The 21,758-nt window shown below is 53.4% G+C and overlaps 1 gene segment (V, D, J or C); it reads right to left on the bottom strand.

The window, feature by feature from the left end:
- Nucleotides 1-1,677: 1,677 nt before the first annotated feature.
- On the bottom strand, nt 1,678-4,055 carry LOC140639516 (Ig gamma chain C region-like). The segment is given in 5 exon segments: nt 1,678-2,152; nt 2,255-2,584; nt 2,710-2,751; nt 3,059-3,382; nt 3,890-4,055. Coding segments are annotated over 5 exon segments (1,194 nt in total).
- Between the last annotated feature and the right edge of the window lie 17,703 nt (nt 4,056-21,758).

A 21,758-nucleotide genomic window follows, 5' to 3' on the forward strand; every position in this document is an offset into this window, starting at 1 on the left:
GAGGAGACATTGAATAGACAGTATGTGGACAGTGAGGAGACAGTGAGGGCACAGTGAGGTGATAGTGAGTAGATAGTGAGGGGACAGTCATGGGACAGTGAGAGAACATTGTTCCAATAGGAAGAGGACACTGAGGAGACAGCAAGGAGACAACGTGCCACAGTGTGGGATAAGCATGTGTTCTGTGTGTGGTCAATGTGGGGACATGGTGGAGACAGCGATGGGACAGTGAGCCATAGTCCAGGGAGAGTACAGGTGTGCCCACCTTGAAGAGGGTGACAGTGGCGCTATAGCACACACTGAGCAGGAAGAGGGTGATGAAGATTGTGATGGTGGTCCACAGTCCGTCCAGCTCCCCGTCCTGGTCCTCAGCACAGCTGTCATCCAGGATCAGCTCTGGACAGGAAGGGGGTGGTTAATCTCATGCATGCCTGAGGGGCTGATTCCCTGAGGGACAGTCACAGCCCTCTGCAACCTTGGGTGCCAGCCTCAGCACCCCATCCCTACCGCTTGGGCCAGGCCGGTGGGGGACCCGCACCCTCTCTGCTCTGTCCTGTGCTGGGACCCTGTGGGGAGAAGGGTGCCCACCTCCTCTTGCCCTGGGGCCAGGCCCTTGTGGGAGGGTCAGCGGAGCCCAGGGAAGGGCCTAGAGTGACAGGGAGTGTCCCTAGTGAACAAGTGGGTGGGAGCATCAGGATAAGCTGGGTTGTGGGGGTTTTGTGCACGTCAAGAGGGGGTGTAGGTTCCCTGGGGCAGAGGAGGGCAGGTTGGTGTGGTCAGTGTGTGGATGAGCTGCTGAGCAGATGATGGGTGTTGGAGGGGTGGGGACCAGGGTGTTGTCCATGGTGAGGGTTCCCAAGACTGGCTCTGCTCTGGGCACTGCAGTTGGTCCTGTGTGAGGACCAGGGTATAAGGTCTGTGTGTGTGTGTGTGTGTGTGTGTGTGTGTGTGTGTGAGAGAGAGAGAGAGAGAGAGAGAGAGGGGAGAGAGAGAGAGAGAAGGTAGAGGTGCTCAGCACGATGGCTTTGTTTTCAGTGTCCATGTGGATGTCTCCAATGGTCCCTCCCCTGGGCACAGGGCCACCTGCCTCTGCCCCACTGGGGCATGGGGTGAGCGTCCCCATGAGTGGACAGGCCTGGCCCCAGGGGGGATGAACTCAGGTGGGACCTCCTCACTGGAGGCAGGGTGGGGGACTGTACATGGATGGAGTGTCGTGTCTGAGGGCAAACAGGGCCTGTCCCCTCTTGATGGGAGGCTACAGGCATGGCTACTGCATTGACACAGAGCTACCAAGCAGAGCTCTCTGCAGGCCCAGGGAACAGGGAGCCCAGGGTTGTGCACAGTGTCCCACAACTCGATACAGAGGTGGGAATGTCTGTGTGTTCATTTCCCTGAGGGGCCCTGGAGGGGAGAACTACTGCCGTCCCTGTCCACACACCCCAGCCCTGGTTAGCTTCTGGCTGGATTGAGGGCCCACAGGGGCTGGACTTCTGGCAAAGTGCGCTCCCCAGCCTCAGGCAGCTCCTGGCCCCATGTTGTGGCAGCCTGTGCAGCCCTCCCCACTCAAGGTGCAGAGCTCACCCACCAATGGTGACACCTTAGACTCAGAGCTGGCCTGCCCGTACCACCCAGTGCCCGGGTGTCCTGGGCTCTGTCCCGGAAAGAACCATGACAGCGTGCAGGGCCCAGGGCAGTGCTGGGTGCTTTATTTCATGATGGGTGCCTACCCAGGGTTATGTACACAGGGACAGGGGCTCAGGTGTCCTCAGGGGATCCTGAGAGCCAAGGGTGGGGGGCTTGCTGGGTGCCAGGCGTGTTGCTCATTTACCCGGAGAATGGGAGAGGGATAGATCTGTGTAGTGGTTCTGTAGAGTTTCATGCATCACCGCACATGTGAAGGGGTCTCCCTGCTGCCAGCGGCTCTTGTCCACAGAGAGCTTGCTGTACAGGAAGTAGGACCCGTCCTCGTCCAGCTGGGGCGGGGTCATGCGGTGCTTCCTCTCGGGCTCCTGCTGTCCATTGCTCTGCCACTCCACATCAATGTCAGGTGGGTAGAAGTCTTTTATCAGGCAGGTGACGCTGACTGTGTCACTGGATGACAACTCCTTTGGGGATGGCGGCAGGACATACACACTGGGCTTATGGGCCCTCCCTGCGGGGTAAAGGGTCAGCACAGATGGTCACTATCAGGGTGGAGGACTGGACCCTACAGGGGAGATCTCCTTCCCTGCAGCCCCTCTGCCCTGCTGCCCACCTCTGGCCTTAGAGATGGTCCTCTCGATGGGAGATGGGAGGTCTATGTGGTTGACTCTGCACTTGAACTCCTTCCCTGTGAGCCAGTCCTGGTGCTCAATGGGGAGGACGCTGACCACACGGTAGGTGCCGTTGAACTGCTGCTCACGAGACTGCGTCTTGGCTGTGTGCACCTCCTTACCATCCACGAACCAGCTGATCTGCACCTCAGGGTCCTCACGGCCCAGATCTAACACCACACAGGTGACCTCGGGTGTTCGGGTAATCCTGAGGATGTCCTTGGGTTTCGGGGGAAAGATGAGGACCGAAGGCCCTCCCAGAGGTTCAGGGACTGGAATGGGAGACAGTTAGGGTCAGCATTTGGGTGACTTCCTCTTGAGCACCCATTAGCCCACAAGGCTGTGCCTGGATGTACACCATCTTCTTGGGGTGCAGAGCGGGGCCCTGCTGACTCACCTGGGCATGGGGGTGTATCAGTGCATCTGCATTCATTGAACACTGCAGAGAGAGCAGACTGGGGGTTATTGGGAGCGTGGGGTGTGCACAGGTCATGGGGTGAACTTAGGTCAGGCCAGCTCATGAGGGGATTCCCGACCAGTGGCACCCAATGGGCCCCAGGAATGCAGTGGGGAATGCAGCTTGTGGTCATCTGGACCAGGCAGCCACGCCCAGAGGACAACTTCCCAGAAAGGGGAGGCCTTGAGGGCGGGGACACTGAGGTGACTCCCTGGTGACATGGGTCCAGGAGGGACAGCTGACCTGGCCTGTCCCCGAGTGGACCCCTCTCTGAGGCCCGACGTCTCACCTGGCTTGTCTACTTTAGTGTTGCTGGCTGGGTGGACCACGTTGCAGGTGAAGGTCTCACTGGGCCATCTGCTGGAGGGCACTGTCACCATGCTGCTGAGGGAGTAGAGCCCTGAGGACTGCAGGACGGACGGGAAGGTGTGCACACCGCTGGTCAAGGAGCCGGAATTCCAGGACACAGTTACAGGCTCGGGGAAGTAGCCTGACACCAGGCAGGCCAGGGCCACCGTGGAGCCGGAAGTGGACCCGCAGCTGGGGGCCAGTGGGAAAACCGAGGGGGCCGTGGTGGAGGCTGCAAGAGAGGAGGCTGTGAGACCCCCAGGGTCTCAGGGGTGCCGGGCCTGGGGTGGCTCTGGGCACCACACCCACATGCTTCAGGGAGTCTGCACACTAGGCGTGCAGCCCAGCTCTCTGTGGCCACAGAACCTGGACTCATCGGCCTGGTCAGTGCTGGGTGACCACCTGGATCACGTTCCCAGGGCCTCGGCCCCTGGGTCCCCACTCAGGTTTTCTCTGGCTGCCCCACCTGACCACGGCCTCTGTGGCAGCCCCGATCCGAAGCACCCGGGCCCCGGATCCCGTCTCTGCCCAAGCCGTCGGGACTGCCCCAGGCCTTCCAGGCATGGCATCCTGATGTCCCTCAGGGCAGCTCCTGCCTTGGCCCCGGCCTTTTCCACTCCTGCTCTGGGGCCTGGGCAGCTCCCACTGGCCTCCCGCACCCAGGGTTGCCCTGAGCCTGTGCGCCCCTCGGGGTGGGAGGGAGCGCGGCCCTGCCCTGGCTGTCCCCTCCTGCATGGTGACAGCAAGTAGGCTGCAGCTCAGATGCCGCCACCCGCCGGCTTGTCCCCTTGGACCTGGGCCCCGCTGCTCAGCTCAGGGCCCTTAAACTGCCCTCGCATGCCCACCACGGCTGGCAGCCCTGCCTGGGGCTCCCCACGGGCCCCTTGTTCTCCTGCCTCTGGATCCTTGGCCCTGCACCCCGGGACACGGCTGGCCATGACCCGCCCTCCCGGGCGGGTCTCAGGGGCCTGCAGAAACATGCTGCTGCCCTGAGTGGAAACCGGTGGCTCCCTCCTTCCTAGAGTGGCCCCCCTTTTCCCTGGGCCCCAAGGCCTTGGCGAGGCTTTGCTCCCCACCCGACCTCACCGCCTCACACTCCCTAGGTCCAGGAGGCTCAGCTGCCCCGACTCTCAACCCCTGCGCGGGCGGCGCTGGCTCAGCCGCCACCCAGTCCAGCCCCGCTGGGCGCTCAGGCCTCGGCGCTGAGATTCTGGAACAAGGCGGTACCTCCCTGCCCCTCTGGGCCTCTGAGAAGGGGCATGTTCCTGGGTCTTGCTGAGCTGAGATCTGAGCGCACCCCTGCCCCTCCTGCTCCCGACCTACCCTACTCCCCTGCACCTGCTCCCCTGCTCCCTGAGATCCTGGGGTGACCCCTGCACCTCCTGCTCCCCACCTGCCCTGCTCCCCTGCACCCCCTCCCTTCTCCCTGGGCTCCTGGGGTGACCCCTGGCCCCCTGCTCCCCCACCTGCCCTGCTCATCTGCACCCTCTCCCCTCTCCCTGGGCTCCTGGGGTGACCCCTCCCCCTCCTGCACCCCTACTGCCTTGCTCACCTGCACCCGCTCCCCTGTTCCCTGAGACCCTGGGGAGACCCGTGAACCACCTGCACCCCCACTTACCCCTGCTCCCCTGCACCAGCTCACCTTCTGCCTGTGCTCCTGGGTTGATCCCTTCCCTCCTGCTCCCCACCTGCCCTGCTCTCCTGCACCTGCTCCCCTGCTGCCTAGGTTCCTGGGGTGACCCCTGCCCCTCCCACTCCCCCACCTGCCCTGCTCATCTGCACCAGCTCCCCTGCTGCCTAGGCTCCTGGGGTGACCCCTGCCCCTCCTACTCCCCACCTGCCCTGCTCCCCTGCACTAGCTCCCTGCTCCTGGGCTCCTGGGGTGACCCCTGCCCCTCCTACTCCCCACCTGCCCTGCTCCCCTGCACTAGCTCCCTGCTCCTGGGCTCCTGGGGTGACCCCTGACCCTCCTGCACCCCACCTGCCCTGCTCCCCTGCACTAGTTCCCTGCTGCCTGAGCTCCTGGGGTGACCCCTGACCCTCCTGCTCCCCCACCTGCCCTGCTCATCTGCACCGGCTTCCCTGCTGCCTAGGCTCCTCGGGTGACCCCTGCCCCTCCTACTCCCCACCTGACTTGCTCCTCTGCACTAGCTCCCTGCTCCCTGGGCTCCTGGGGTGGCCCCTGCCCCTCCTGCACCCCACATGCCCTGCTCTCCTGCACTAGTTCCCTGCTGCCTGAGCTCCTGGGGTGACCCCTGACCCTCCTGCTCCCCTACTGCCCTGCCCCACTGCACCCGCTCCCTTCTCCCTGGGCTCCTAAGGTGACCCCTGCACCTCCTGCTCCCTTCCTGCCCCTGCTCACCTGCACCCGCTCCCTGGGCTTCTGGGGTGACCCCTGCCCCTTCTGCACCCCATCTGCTCTGCTCCCCTGCACCAGCTCCCATGCTGCCTGAGCTCCTCGGGTGACCCCTGACCCTCCTGTTCCCCTCCTGCCCTGCTCCCCTGCACCAGCTCCCTTCTCCCTGGGTTCCTGGAGTGACCCCTGCACCTCCTGCTCCCCACCTGCCCCTGCTCCCCGCACCCAGCTGTTCTTCTCCCTGAGATCCTGGGGTGACCCCTGGCTCTCTTGCTCCCCTGCTGCCCCTGTTTTCCTGCACCAGCTCCCCTGCTCCCTGAGCTCCTGAGGCGACCCCTGTCCTTCTGGCTCCCCACCTGATCTCTCTCCTGCACTTGCTCCCCTATTCCCTAGGCCTTTTGGGTGACCCCTGCCCCTCCTGCACCCCACCTACCCTGCTCCTCTGCACCAGCTCCCCTGCTCCCTAAGCTCCTGGGGTGACCTCTCTCCCTCCTGCTCCCCCACTTGCCCCTGCTCACCTGCAGCATATCCCCCTGGGCCCTGGGATCCTCAGGTGACCCCACCCTCCTGTTCCTCAGACCTCACCTGCACACCTGCACCAGCTCCCTGCTGCCTGGGCTCCTGGGGTGACCCATGCACCTTCTGTTCCCCCACGTGTCCTGCTCCCCTGTACTAGCTCCCCAGCTCCCTGAGCTTCTGGGGTGACCCCTGCCTCTCTGGCTCCCCACCTGCCCTGTTCACCTGCAACAGCTCCCCTGCTCTCTGAGCTCCTGGGTGACCCTTGCCCCTCCTGCTCCCCCACCTGCCCTGCTCCACTGCACCAGCTTCCCTGCTCCCTGAGGTCCTGTTGTGACCCCTGTATGTCTTTCTCCCTACCTGCCCTGCTCTACCATAGTAGCTCCCCTACTCGCTGAACTCGTGGGGTGACCCCTGCCTCTCTTTCTATCCACATGCCCTGCTACCCTCTACCAGCTCCCCTGCTCTCTGAGTTTCTGGGGTGCCCCCTGCTGCTCCTGCTCCCCCACCTGCCCTGTTTACCTGCAACAGCTCGCCTGCTCCCTGAGATACTGGGGTGACCCCTGCACCTCCTGCTCCCTACCTGCTTGGTTCAACAGTAGCAACTCCCCTGCTCGCTGACCTCGTGTGGTGAACCCTGCCCCTCCTGCTCCCCCACCTTCCCTGTTCACCTGCACCAGCTCCCTTGCTCCCTGGGCCCCTGGGGTGACCCCTGCACCTCCTGCTCCCCATATGCTGCTCCCCTGCACCCAGCTCTTCTTCTCCCTGAGATCCTGGGGTGACCTCTGGCTCTCTGGCTCCCCTGCTGCCCCTGCTCCCCTGCCCCTTCTCCCCTGCTCCCTGAGCTCCTGAGCCAACCCCTGACCCTCCTGCTCCCCACCTGACCTGCTCCCTTGCACCTGTTCCCCTGCTCTCTAGGCCTCTTGGGTGACTCCTGCACCTCCTGCATCCCAGCTGCCCTGCTCCCCTGCACCAGATCCCCTGCTCCCTAAGCTCCTGGGGTGACCCCTCTCCCTCCTGCTCCCCACCTGCCCCTGCTCACCTGCACCAGCTCCCCTGCTCCCTGAGTTCTGGGGGCTGCCCTCTGCTCGTGCTGCCCCCCGTGGCTCCTGCTCACCCAGGGATACTCTCTCCTGGTCCCAGGATCTCACAGACACGGGCACTCCTGCCCTCCTGTCCTAGGATCTGTCCCCAGAGCTCCATTAGCTGCACCCCAGTCTCTGTGTGTTCCAGGTCTGCCCCTGTCCTGCATTCCTCCCCCCCCGTGTCCCGGATTGGATCCTACCCTCACCCCTGAGCTCCTGTCCATGTGGATCCGCCCCTCAGCCCCTCTGCTGACCTGGGTTCTGGGTCCTGTGAGCCTATGCTGGTCCACCTGCTCCACTCCAACTCACCTCTGCTCATCTGATGCAGATCAGGGCTGCTCGGTCCTCACCTGTGACCCTCCCGGGGGCATGAGCTGCTTCCTTAACCTGGACAGGCCCTGGGCTTCCTGGGGTGTCTTCCCCTCCTCTGGTGAGTAGCCCCCCCACGTCCTCACCTGGGACCCACCTGTCCATCTAGACATTGCTCCTTCAGTGGCTCATGCAGTCTAGGCCTGGACCCCGGCAGGTGTGATGAAGCACGGCCCTCAGGCTCCTGCCCACCGGGCCCGTCATGTTCCTTGATGGTCCAGGTCCTTCCCCAGCTATCAGTGTGTCGTGCATCCACCCATGGTGGCTGGATGTGCTCGTCCCGTCGCACTCGACCGATGTGTTCCTGGGATATCACGTAGGCCTGCGGGCAGCCTGCCCTCCCCATTGCCAGCTCAGCTGCTGCTGCCTCCATGGGTCCTGAGGGCCTGGTGTCTCCTCAGGTCCTGTGGCTGGTTCTACTGCCCCAACTCCCTCCCTCTGTCCTGGCTCCGAGCACACTCCACTCATCTCGGGCCGGGCTGTGGAGGTGGCTTTTCTGTAGCCTTGGTCCCCCTGCAGCCTGCCCCATCCCTGCTCTGACGAAACCCCCCTGGGGCTCCTTGTGGCTGAGCTCTGTGCCCACAGCCCTGCTTCCTAGGTCCCAGCAGCCCTGGGAAGATTAACAACAGCATTGAAACCAATGGCCTGGCCAGCATCCTGAAGTTCCCTTTTCTTCTGGGCGCTTTCTGTGTTACAGAGTCTGGGGGGAGTCTGGACATGGTCAAGGTCTGCTCATGTGGGTGTGTGTGGGTGGAGTATGGTGGGTGCCCAGAGGCCCTAGGGGTTAACCCAGGAGCCCCGGGACGGCCCCATGTGCTGCTGTCTGCTCTCAAGCTCCTGCAGGTATATGCCTGAAGCTTGGTCCCTACTGCCCAGAGCCACCAGCCGTCCCTGGGTCCTCAGGGAACCCAACCCTGGTGGGCTCCTCTCTGTGCCCTGGCCAGTGAGCAGAGTGGCTGTAGCCCTGGGCCCTGTCCTGTCCTCCCAGGAGAATGCCGTCTGCCCTGTCGCCATCCATGGTGGCAAGATATCAGAAAGGGAGACAGAAATAATCTACCTTAACGTGGGGAGTTTGGAGGATGGCCTATCTGGGTCCCCACAGCCAGCCCAGGTCATATCGCAGCCTCAGCTGGTCTCCCTGTGGCCTCTGAAGCTGAGCTGGGAACCTGTTGGGCTGGCCTGACCTACCCCCGCACGTCCCTGCTCTGGGAGCCTGTGTGGTTGCCATCAGGGGACCCCCACATGTCTGAAGAGCAGGGGCTTTGACTGCCTGCCCTGAGCCTGTGCTGCAGCCCCGTCCAGGGTGTCCACACAAACTGCACAAGCCTTTTAGGCAGGAATCATGTGTGAAGTGCAGCAGGGCTCTCATGGTCAAGCCCCCAACACACCTGCATCCCTCGATCCCACCCTGGAGTCGGCCCTGTGGGCACCTGTGGGTCCCATACCAACTCTGTGTGCCAAGGGAGGGGGCAGCTAGAGAAGGCTCCGTGCTGTCTCATTCTAGCTCACAACTTCAGGAAATGAGGGCGACTATGACAGTGAGAGGGTTGGTGGCCAGGGTGTTAGGGCTGAGCGAGGGAGGAGCAGGTGAGCAGAGGGGCTCTTGTGTGGAAGGAAGGAATTGTGCAGAGACTGTGGTGGGGGAGCCCGGGGACAGCAGCTGGCAGAGCAGGACTGACCAGGGCAGCACCTTGGACAGGGCCTGCGTGGGGGACGTGGGGCAGGGCTGCCTGGGCCAGGGCTCCGGGATGGGCCTGCAGGGGCGGTGAGCACCACGTCTGCCGTGCCCTTGACCTCAGCGGGATGTATTAGCACTGGCTCCTCGTGCCTACCCACCGGAGCACTCCGTGCTAGCTGTCAATCACAGTGAACCTGGGCACCTGGTCGGGCTCTGGGCCGTGTGGAAACTCCTTTCTGCTCTCTCACCTATGGCCCTGAACCTGTTCTGAAAGAGCACGGTCTTCTAGTTATAGGGTTACAGATGCAGGGACGGGAAGGGGAAAGCAGCTTGGCAGGGAAGTCGCTGGCGCTGGATGGCATGAGGGTGACACGGGCTGACGGCCCTCCATGTGGACAGAGAGTGATGTGTAGACTTGTCAAATCACTGGGAACTCAGGAAACAGGTCTGAAGTGCACTCTGCTGACATTGACCCAGCGCCCTCCATGATCAGGGCCTCTGCCCAGTGTGACCCAGCTCCCTCCAGGTGTCAGTGGCCATCCCCAGGGTGACTCAGCCACCTCAGGGTTAAGGGGATGTGCCCTGTGTGACCAGCACCCTGCAGGGTCAGGGGCTCTGGACAGCATTAGGCCCACGTGGCTTGAAAAGACCCAGGAGTCTCCTGAACCTCCTCTTGGCCAAGCCCTTCTGGCTGCGTGTGCAAGTGTCCTGGGGCTGCTGTGACAGGGACCACATATGGACTTGAGCAGTAGAAATTTCCCTTCCCAGCTCTGGGGGCCAGATGTCTGAGGTCTGGGGGGGGGCAGGACAGCCCCCCTCCACAGGCTCCACGGAGGGTCCTTCCTGCCTCTTCCAGCCTCTGTGGGCCACACACGCCCCGGGTTGTGGCCATGTCCCTCCGGCCTCTGCCTCTGTCTTCATGAGGCTTCTCCTCTGCATCTGTGTGTCTCCTTGTGTGCGTCTTGTAGGACACCTACATCGGGTGTAGGCCTGGAGCTTCTCATCTTAAGCTCATTGACTTGAATCAGATGTGCAAAGACCCCTTTCCAAACAAGGTCACATCCACAGGTGCCATGGCATTGAGGGTGGACATAGCCTCTGGGTGCCAGCGTTCAGCCCACTGTGCTGGGTTCATAAGAGAAGGAGAGAGAGAGGGACAGAGGGACCTGACATGGTGGCCTCTTGGTGCCTGAGGGCATGTGAAGGTAGCATCCCTGGTACTGTCCTCCATGCCCTGCTCTCAGGCTGTGCTCCCCATGTGACAGGCCTCTGCTGGCCCCGCCTGACCGGTGACCGGCACACCTCCTCCCAGGCTCGGGCAGATGCCTTCTTCCCCTGTGCAGGGGTCTCTGGTGCCCGGGGCCTGTGTGAGCCGAGCTCTGGTTGTCCTCGAGCTGGGGTCCACAAGGCAGGTCTCCTGAACTGGGGCACCAGTCAGACAAGGGAGACACTCAGCGCTGCCCTGAGGGACCCCCAGTCCAGGGGATGGGAGGAAGGCCCCCAGGCCTGGGCCTCTGAGAACCTGGCAGGTGGGGGTGGGTCTTGTGGCAGGAAATGAGTCATGTCTCTTGTAACATTATCTATCATCTATCTATCATCTATCTATCTATCATCTATCAATCATCTTCTTTCTTTCTTTCTTTCTTTCTTTCTTTCTTTCTTTCTTTCTTTCTTTCTTTCTCTATCCACACATCTATCATCTATCTATTTGTGCAAGTCCTCTGTAGCTGCTGGAGGTTGAGGTGGACTGTGCTGTGGATCTGTTTTGTGGTTGCCCAGCACGGGATGGGGACTGCAGAGTGGCTTTCTGGAGGTGCCCTTGCATCGGATTCTGGGCTGTCGGGGCAGCTGTCTAGTGATGACATGCCACCGATGTGTATGGAGCTGTGATAGGCTGGGTCTATGCCTCACCTTCACCCAGTGCAGACCTGGGTGCCCCCCAAAAACCCTGTAAACCTGAGAGCACGTGCCACCCCAGCTCATCCATGTGAGTGCTGGGAGATATTGTGCAGAGTTTTGGAGAGAGGGGCATCAGGTTACCACCATCTGGACCCGGGATGCCAGGGCCAGCATTCCCATGCTGGGAGGCTGTGTGGAGGTGGTCTCTGGCAGGTCTGGTGCCCTTGGGGGGACATTCGAGCTCACCTGGGAGACCTAGAGAGGTTGTTGCCCACTGGGGCTGGGTGGCATGGGACGGAGCCAGGCCCTAGAAAGCCTGGATGTGATGCCTAGGGGAGGCAGGGCCCAGCCCGGCCCCTCTGCCCTTCAGGGCTGTCTGTCACAGTCTGTCCTGCTTGCCCTTGTCCCTGGGGACAGGTGCTGTGTGGGAGGCAGAGGGGTAGCACCCAGTTCCCTGGAAGGACGCGTGATTCTGAGAGAAACCACATTGCTGAGAGCCCCACCTGGGAGCCTGTTGCCCCTGAGGGCCCAGGTCAGGTGGTGCCAGGCCCGGCAGGTGCACATAGGTGAGCATGCTGGGCTAAGACTCCACTGACAGCCCTGGCTCACCCTGGCATCCCCCTACTCATCTGCCCAGGCTGTGGGGCAGGGTCTTCAGCGCCCAGCTGGTGTCCAGGCTGTACGCTGACATCTACACCAGTGCCATGCTGCTGGTGGGCCCCGTCTCCAGCCTGGGCCACCCATGGGGAAGAGAATGGCTCTCCTCTCCTCCCCGTTCCCAGTAGGCGGCTGAGCTCTGAGCTCCCAGGTCTGTGCTGTCCTGCTCCACTCCTCTCTGGGGCTGTGGCCCTGCCTTGGTTCCATGCACCACCCTTGCCCCTGCCCCCTCCTGTCCAGGGGCAGGCCTGGCAGCTGCAGGCAGCAGGCATGGGGCACTCAGGTCCAGGCTGCTCTGCTCTGGCCTTCACAGGTGTCCTGCCTGCAGAGTCCCCTCCCTCCCCACAATGTTGCTCCTGGACAACAGTGACCTGGGACAGACAGTAAACGGGCTGCTTCTCAGCTGTGCGTGTGTGTGTGTGTGTGTGCTAGTGCCCCTCTGGGTGTGTATGCATGTCTCCATGTGCCTGCGTGTGGGTGTAGGCCCTTTTCTGCGTGTCTACGTGTGTGTGTGTGTGTGTGTGTGTGTGTGTGTGTTTGGGCTCAAGTCTGCTCATGTGTGCACATTGTCCTATGTGCATGTGAGTACTTGGGAGCCAGAGTATGCCTGTGTGTGCTGCATGTGCAGGTGCATGTGTGGGCATGGCGGTCTGTGTCTGCATGTGTGTATACTCTCTCTCTTACCTCTTATCATTTCCTATTGGTTCCTTGACTCTGAGTCACAATTTCTTACCTTTCTTCGATCTCCTCCTGGTTCTGAACTCAGCGTATCTGTCTCTTACCTTGTATCTGTCTCTTGCTGGCTTAGTGACCCTAGGTTCCTATCTCTTACCTTGCATCCTTGTCCTCCTGCTTTGTGATTCTGGGTCTCTATCTCTTAATTCTCATATCTCTTCCTGGTGACTCTGGGTCTATCACTTATCTCTCAATTCTCCTCCTGGTTATTTGACTCTGGGTCTCTTTCTTTTACCCTCATCAACCTCCTCTTGTCTCTGTGACTCTGGGTCTCTAAGTCCAATGCTCATTTACTTCTTGCCTTTTTGTAACTCTGGATCTCTATCTCTGCTTCTCAAAATTCCTCTCCATTTTGTGTGACTCTAGGTCTCTATCTTATACCTCTCACCAATCTCCTCCTGCTCTGTGACCCTCGGTCTCCATTTCTTACCTTTCACCATTCACCTCCTGGTTCTGTGACCCTCAGTCTCTATCTCTTACTTCTGATTTGTATTCTCCTGGTTGTTTTACCCTGGTTCTTTTTTTTAAATTTTTAAATTTATTTATGATAGTTACAGAGAGAGAGAGAGAGGCAGAGACATAGGCAGAGGGAGAAGCAGGCTCCATGAACCGGGAGCTCGATGTGGGATTCGATCCCGGGTCTCCAGGATCGTGCCCTGGGCCAAAGGCAGGTGCTAAACCGCTGCGCCACCCAAGGATCCTTACCCTGGCTCTTTATCTCTTACTTCTTGTGAAACTCCCCTCTGGTGTGTAACTCTGGGTCTCTATCTCGTATTGTTGTCTCTCTCCTCCTGGTTCTATACCCTTGTCCCAATCCTTATTTCCTATCTGTCTCTTCCTGGGTCTGTAACGTTGGGTCTGTAACTCTTACCTCTCATCACTTCATCCTGTTTGTGACATTGGGTCTGTCTGTTACCTCTCATGAATCTCTTCCTGGTTCTGAATACTGGGTCTCTATCTCTTACCTCTCATGAATCTCTTCCTCATTCTGTGACCCAGGGTTTCTATTTCTTACATCCCATGATTCACCTCATGGTTCTGTGATTTGGGTCTCTATCTCTTACCTCTCAACATTCACCTTCTGGTTCTTGACTCTGGGTTTCCATCTTACCTCTCATCATTCACCTCCTGGTTCTGTACCCTCATGCTCTATCTCTTACCTCTGATCTGTCTCCTGCTGTTTCTTTTACCTGGGTCTCTATCTCTTACCTCTCTCATCAATCTCCTCCTGGTTCTGTGACTTGGTCTCTTTCTCTTACCTGTCATCTCTCTCCTCCTGGTTCAGTGATCCTGGGTTTCTCTCTTAATTTTCTTCTGTCTCTTCCTTGCTCTGCAACTCTGGGTCTCTATCTCTTACCTCTCATCATTTGCCTCCTGCTTGTGTGACTCGGGTCTCTATCTCTTATTAGTCTTCCTTGGTTCTGTGACACTGGGTATCTCTATATATATCTTACTTCTCAAAATTCTCTTCCTTTTTGTTGGACTCTAGGTCTCTGTCTCTTATCTCTCATCAATATCGTCCTGCTTTGTGACTCCTGGTCTCTATCTCTTACCAGTCATCTACTCCTCCCTCTTCTGTGACTCTGGGCCACTATCTCTTACTTCTCAACATTCTCCTCCTTTTTGTGTAACTCTGTGCCTCTATCTCTTACCTCTCATTATTCACCTGTGGTTCTGTGACTTTGGGTCTCCATCTGTTACCTCTTATCTCTCTCCTCCTGCCCTGTGACTCTGGGTCTTTATATCTTACCTCTCATCAGTCTCCCTTGGTTCTGTGACATTGGGTCTCCATCTCTTACTTCTTAAATTCTTCTCCTTTTTTGTGTGACTCCAGGTCTCTATCTAATAACTGTCACCAATCTGCTCCTGCTTCTGTGACCTTGGGTCTCCATGTCGTACCTCTCATCATTCACCTCCTGTGTCCGTGACCCTTGGTCTCTATCTCTTACTTCTGATCTGTCTCCTGATGGTTCTTTTACTCTAGCTCTCTATCTCTTACCTCTCATCAATCTCCTGGTCTGTGACTCTGGATCTCCATCTCTTACCTGTCATCTCTCTCCTGGTTCTGTGACCCAGAGTCTCTATCTCTTACTTCTCATCTGTCTCTTCCTGTTTACATGACTGTGGGTCTGTAACTCTTATCTCTCACCATTTCCTCCTGGCTCTTTGACCCTGGGTCTATCTCTTACCTCTCATCAATCTCCTCCTGGTTCTGAAAGCTGGGTGTCTATCTCTTTTTTTTAATAATAAATTTATTTTTTATTGGTGTTCAATTTGCCAACATACAGAATAACACCCAGTGCTCACCCCATCAAGTGCCCCCCTCAGTGTCCGCCACCTATTCACCCCTACCCCCCACCCTCCTCCCCATCCACCACCCCTAGTTCATTTCACAGAGTTAGGAGTCTTCCATGTTCTGTCGCCCTTTCTGATATTTCTGCCCATTTCTTCTCCCTTTCCCTCTATTCCCTTTCACTATTATTTATATTCCCCAAATGAATGAGACCATATAATGTCTGTCCTTCTCCGATTGACTTATTTCATTCAGCATAATACCCTCCAGTTCCATCCACATCGAAGCAAATGGTGGGTATTTGCCATTTCTTTCTTTTAATAATACATTTATTCTTTGTTGGTGTTCAATTTGCCAACATACAGAATAACATCCTGTGCTCATCCCGTCAAGTGCCCCCCTCAGTGCCCGCCCCCAGTCCCCCCCACCCCCACCCTCCTCCTCATCCACCATCCCTAGTTCGTTTCCCAGGGTTAGGAGTCTTCCATGTTCTGTCTCCCTTTCTGATATTTCCTACCCATTTCTTCCCCTTCCCCTCTATTTCATTTCACTATTTTTTATATTCCCCAAATGAACGAGACCATATAATATTTGTCCTTCTCTGATTGACTTATTTCACTAGCATAATATCCTCCAGTTCCATCCATGTCTAAGCAAATGGTGGAGATTTGTCATTTCTAATGGCTGAGTAATATTCCATTGTATACATAAACCACATCTTTTTTATCCATTTGGGTGTCTATCTCTTACCTTGGATCTGTCTCTTGCTTGTTCTGTGTCCCTGGATCTCTATTTCTTACCTCTCATCATTGTACTCCTGGTTCTTGACTCTGGGTCCCTATATCTTACATGCTATCATTCTCCTCATGGTTCTGTGACTTTGGGTCTCTATCTCTTACCTCTCATCATTTTTTTGGTTTTCTGACTCAAAGTTAGTAATCTGACATATCATTATTCACCTCCTGGTTCTTGACTCTGTCACTCCCTTACCTCTCACATTCGACTCCTGGTTTTTGACTCTGGGTTTCTATCTTATGTCTCAGCATTTTCCAGCTTTTTGTGTGACTCTGGGTCTCTATTTCATAGTTCTCATCATTCACCTCCTCCTTATTTGTTTTTAAAATATTTTATTTATTTATTCATGGGAGACACACAGAGAGAGGCAGAAACATAGGCAGAAGGTGCAGCAGGCTCCATGCAGGGATCCCGATGTGGGACTCAATCCTGGGACTTCAGGATCATGCCCTGGGCTGAAGGCAGGCACTAAACCGCAGAGTCACCCAGGTGTCACTGGGTCTTTATTTCTTACCACTCATTATTCACCTCATGGTTCTGTGACTTTGGATTACAAACTCTTACCTCTCATTATTTTCTCCTGGTTTTGTGATTCTAGGTCACTATATCTTAATATATCAGATTAACAGCAGACCTCTCCACAGAGACCTGGCAGGCCAGAAAGGATTGGCAGGATATATTCAGGGTCCTAAATGAGAAGAACATACAGCCAAGAATACTTTATCCAGCAAGGCTCTCATTCAGAATAAGAGAGATAAAGAGCTTCCAAGATAGGCAGAAACTGAAAGAATATGTGACCACTAAACCAGCTTTGCAAGAAATATGAAGGGGGGCTCTGTAAAAGAAAGAGGAAGTCCAAAGAAACAATCCATGAAACAGGGACTGAATAGGTATTATGATGACACTAAATTCATATCTTTCAATAGTAACTCTGAACGTGAATGTGCTTAAAGATCCCATCACAAAAGATGCAGGGTTTCAGACTGGATAAAAAGGCAAGACCCATCTATTTGCTGTCTACAAGAGACTCGTTTTATTTATTTTATTTTATTTTAATTAATTAATGAATTAATTAATTAATATTTAATATTTTTAAATAATAAAATTATTTTTTATTGATATTCAATTTGCCAACATACAGAATAACACCCAGTGCTCATCCCATCAAGTGCCCCCTCAGTGCCCGCAGCCCAGTCACCCGACACCCTGCTCACCTCCCTTTCTACCACCTCTTGTTCCTTTCCCAGAATTAGGAGTCTCTCATGTTCTGAAGAGACTCATTTTAGATGTAAGGACACCTAGAGCCTGAAAATGAAAGGTTGGAGTACCATTTATCATTCAAATGAAAGATCTAAATGTGAGACAAGATTCCATCAAAATCCTAGAGGAGAACACAGGCAACACCTTTTTGAACTTGGCCACAGTAACTTCTTGCAAGATACATCCACGAAGGCAAAAGAAACAAAAGCAAAAATGAACTATTGGGACTTCATCAAGATAAGAAACTTTTGCACAGCAAAGGATACAGTCAACAAAACTAAAAGACAACCTACAGAATGGGAGAAGATATTTGCAAATGACATATCAGATAAAGGGCTAGTTTCCAAGATCTATAAAGAACTTATTAAACTCAACAGCAAAGAAACAAACAATCCAATCATGAAATGGGCAAAAGACATGAACAGAAATCTCACAGAGAAAGACATAGACATGGCCAATATGCACATGAGAAAATGCTCCGCATCACTTGCCATCAGGGAAATACAAATCAAAACCACAATGAGATACCACCTCACACCAGTGGGAATGGGGAAAATTAACAAGGCAAGAAACAACAAATGTTGGAGAGGATGCGGAGAAAAGGGAACCCTCTTACACTGTTGGTGGGAATGTGAACTGGTGCAGCCACTCTGGAAAACTGTGTGGAGGTTCCTCAAAGAGATAAAAATAGACCTGCCCTACGACCCAGCAATTGCACTGTTGGGGATTTACCCCAATGATTCAGATGCAGTGAAACGCCAGGACACCTGCCCCCCGATGTTTATAGCAGCAATGTCCACAATAGCCAAACTGTGGAAGGAGCCTCGGTGTCCATCAAAAGATGAATGGATAAAGATGTGGTTTATGTATACAATGGAATATTACTCAGCCATTAGAAATGACAAATACCCACCATTTGCTTCAACGTGGATGGAACTGGAGGGTATTATGTTGAGTGAAGTAAGTCAATCGGAGAAGGACAAACATTGTATGTTCTCATTCATTTGGGGAATATAAATAATAGTGAAAGGGAATATAAGGGAAGGGAGAAGAAATGTATGGGAAATATCAGAAAGGGAGACATAACATAAAGACTCCTAACTCTGGGAAATGAGCTAGGGGTGGTGGAAGGGGAGGAGGGTGGGGGGTGGTGGTGAATGGGTGATGGGCACTGAGGGGGGAACTTGACGGGATGAGCATTGGGTGTTATTCTGTATGTTGGTAAATTGAACACCAATAAAAAATAAATTTATTAAAAAAAAACAAAAAACAAATGGTCCTCAAAAGAAAACAGGGGTAGCCATCCTCATATCAGATAAAGTTTATCCCAAAGACTGTAGTAAGAGATGAAGAGGGACACTATATCATACTTAAAGGATCTATCCAACAAGAGGACCTAACAATAATGAATATTTATGCCCCGAATGTGGGAGCTGCCAAGTATATTGATCATTTAATAAACAAAGTTAAGACATACTTAGATAATAATACATTTATACTGGGAGGGTTCAACATGGCGCTTTATGCAAATGACAGGTCTTCTAAGCACAACATCTCCAAAGAAACAAGAGCTTTAAATGATACACTGGACCAGATGGATTTCACAGATATTTACAGAACTTTACATCCAAACGCAAATGAATACACATTCTTCTCAAGAGCACATGGAACTTTCTCCAGGATAGACCACATACTGGGTCACACATCAGGTCTTAAATGATACCAAAAGATTGGGATTGTCCCCTGCCTACTTTCAGACCAGAATGCTTTGAAACTAGAACTCAATTACAAGAATAAAATTGGAAGAAATTCAAACACTTGAAGGTTAAAGAGCATCCTGCTAAAAGATGACAGGGTCATTCAGAAAATTAGAGAAGAATTAAAAGATTCATGGAAACTAATGAGAATGAAGATATAACCATTCAAAATCTTTGGGATACAGACAAAGCAGTCCTGAGAGAGAGAAATACATTGTAATACAAGCATCCCTCAAAAAATTGGAAAAAACTCAAAAACACAAGCTAACCTCAAACCTAAAGGAACTGGAGAAAATACAGCAAATAAAACCTACACCAAGCAGAAGAAGAGGGTTAATAAAGGTTCAAGCAGAACTCAATGAAATAGGGACCACAAGAACTGTAGAACAGATCAAGAAAACCAGGAGTTGGTTCTTAGCAATTATTAATAAGATAGATAAACCATTAGCCAGCCTTATTAAAAACAATAGAGAAAAGGTTCTAATTAATAAAATCACAAATGAAAAAGGAGAGATCAAATGGGTAGGCAATATCAGAAAGGGAGATGGAACATAAAGACTCCTAACTCTGGGAAATGAACTAGGGGTGGTGGAAGGGGAGGAGGGTGGGGGGTGGGGGTGAATGGATGACAGGCACTGAGGGGGGCACTTGATGGGATGAGCACTGGGTGTTATTCTGTATGTTGACAAATTGAATACCAATAAAAAAATAAATTTAGGGATCACTGGGTGGCGCAGTGGTTTGGCGCCTGCCTTTGGTCCAGGGCGCGATCCTGGAGACCCGGGATCGAATCCCACATCGGGCTCCCGGTGCATGGAGCCTGCTTCTCCCTCTGCCTGTGTCTCTGCCTCTCTCTCTGTTACTATCATAAATAAATAAAAATTAAAAAAAATAAATTTATTATTAAAAATAAAATTAGAAACAAAAACTCCCAAGACACAAAAGTCCAGGGCCGATGGCTTCCCAGGGGAATTCTATCAAACATTTGAAGAAGAAACAATACTTATTCTACTGAAGCTGTTCCGAAAGATAGAAAGAGATGGAGTACTTCCAAACTCATTTTATGAGGCCAGCATCTCCTTAATTCCAAAACCAGAGAAAGACACCACCAAAAAGGAGAATTATAGACCAATATCCCTGATGAACACAGATGCAAAAATTCTCAACAAGATACTAGCCAATAGGACCCAACAGTACATTAAGAAAGTTATTCACCATGACAAAGTGGGATTTATCCCCAGAATACAAGGCTGGTTCAACATCTGCAAGTCAGTCAATGTGATATACAACATTAACAAAAGAAAGGACAGGAACCATAGGATCCTCTCCATAGATGCGGAGAAAGCATTTGACAAAATACAGCATCCATTCCTGAACAAAGCTCTTCAGAGTGAAGGGATAGAGGGAACATTCCTCAGCATCTTAAAAGCCATCTACAAAAAGCCCACAGCAAATATCGTTCTCAATGAGGAAACTCCAGGAGCCTTTCCCCTTAGATCAGGAACATGACAGAGATGTCCACTCTCATCATTGCTATTCAACATAGTAATGGAAGTCCTAGCGTCAGCTATCAGGCAACAAAAAGAAATAAAAGACATTCAAATTGGTAAAGAAGCAATCAAATTCTCCCTCTTCACAGATGCCATGATCCTGTACATAGAAAACCCAAAAGACTCCACCCCAAGGTTGCTAGAACTCATCCAGCAATTTGACAGTGTGGCAGGATACAAAATCAATGCCCAGAAATCAGTGGCATTTCTTTTTTTTTTTTTAACGATTTTATTTAATTATCTATGAGAGAGAGAGAGAGAGAGAGAGGCAGAGACACAGGCAGAGGGAGAAGCAGGCTCCATGCCGGGAGCCTGACAGGGAACTCGATCCCGGGACTCCAGGATCTCGCCCTGGGCCAAACGCAGGTGCTGAACCGCTGAGCCAACCAGGGATCCCCATCAGTGACATTTACTTTTTTAAATAAATTTATTTTTTATTGGTGTTCAATTTGCCAACATATAGAATAACACCCAGTGCTCATCCCATCAAGTGCCCCCCTCAGTGCCCATCACCCAGTCACCCCCACCCCCACCCACCTCCCTTTCTGCCACCCCTAGTTCGTTTCTCAGAGTTAGGAGTCTCTCATATTCTGTCTCCCTTTCTGATATTTCCATCGGTGGAATTTCTATACACTAACAATGAGCCTGAAGAAAGAGAAATTAAGGAGTCAATCCCATTTACAATTGCATCCCAAAGCATAAGATACCGAAGAATAAACCTAACTAAAGAGGTAAAGGATCTATACCCTAAAAACTATAGAACACTTCTAAATTTTTTTTTAATTTTTAAAAATTTATTTATGATAGTCACAGAGAGAGAGAGAGAGGAGAGAGAGAGAGAGAGAGAGAGAGAGAGAGAGAGAGGCAGAGACATAAGCATCGGGAGAAGTAAGCTCCATGCACCGGGAGCCCGACGTGGGATTCGATCCCGGGTCTCCAGGATCGCACCCTGGGACAAAGGCAGGCACCAAACCGCTGCGCCACCCAGGGATCCCTAGAACACTTCTGAAAGAAATTGAGGAAGACACAAATAGATGGAAAATTATTCCATGCTCATGGATTGGAAGAATTAATATTGTGAAAATCTCAATGCTACTCAGGGCAATTTACATGTTTAATGCAATCCCTATCAAAATACCATGGACTTTCTAAAGAGAGTTCGAACAAATCATCTTAAGATTTGTGTGGAATCAGTAAAGACCCCCAATAGCCAGATGAATACTTAAAAAGAAAACCAGAGCTGGGGGCATCACAATGCCAATTTCAGGTTGTACTATAAAGCTGTGGTCATCAAGATAGTGTGGTCCTGGCACAAAAACAGACACATAGATCAATGGAACAGAATAGAGAACCCAGAAGTGGACCCTGAACTTTATGGTCAACTAATATTCGACAAAGGAAGAAAGACTCTCCACTGGAAGAAAGACAGTCTCTTCAATAAATGGTGTTGGGAACATTGGACATCCACATGCAGAAGAATGAAACTAGACCACTCTCTTTCACCATACACAAAGATAAACTCAAAATGGATGAAAGATCTAAATGTGAGACACGATTCCATCAAAATCCTAGAGGAGAACACAGGCAACACCTTTTTGAACTTGGCCACAGTAACTTCTTGCAAGATACATCCACGAAGGCAAAAGAAACAAAAGCAAAAATGAACTATTGGGACTTCATCAAGATAAGAA

Source organism: Canis lupus, chromosome 9 (genome assembly GCF_048164855.1).
Source record: "Canis lupus baileyi chromosome 9, mCanLup2.hap1, whole genome shotgun sequence".
Classification (NCBI taxonomy): domain Eukaryota; kingdom Metazoa; phylum Chordata; class Mammalia; order Carnivora; family Canidae; genus Canis; species Canis lupus.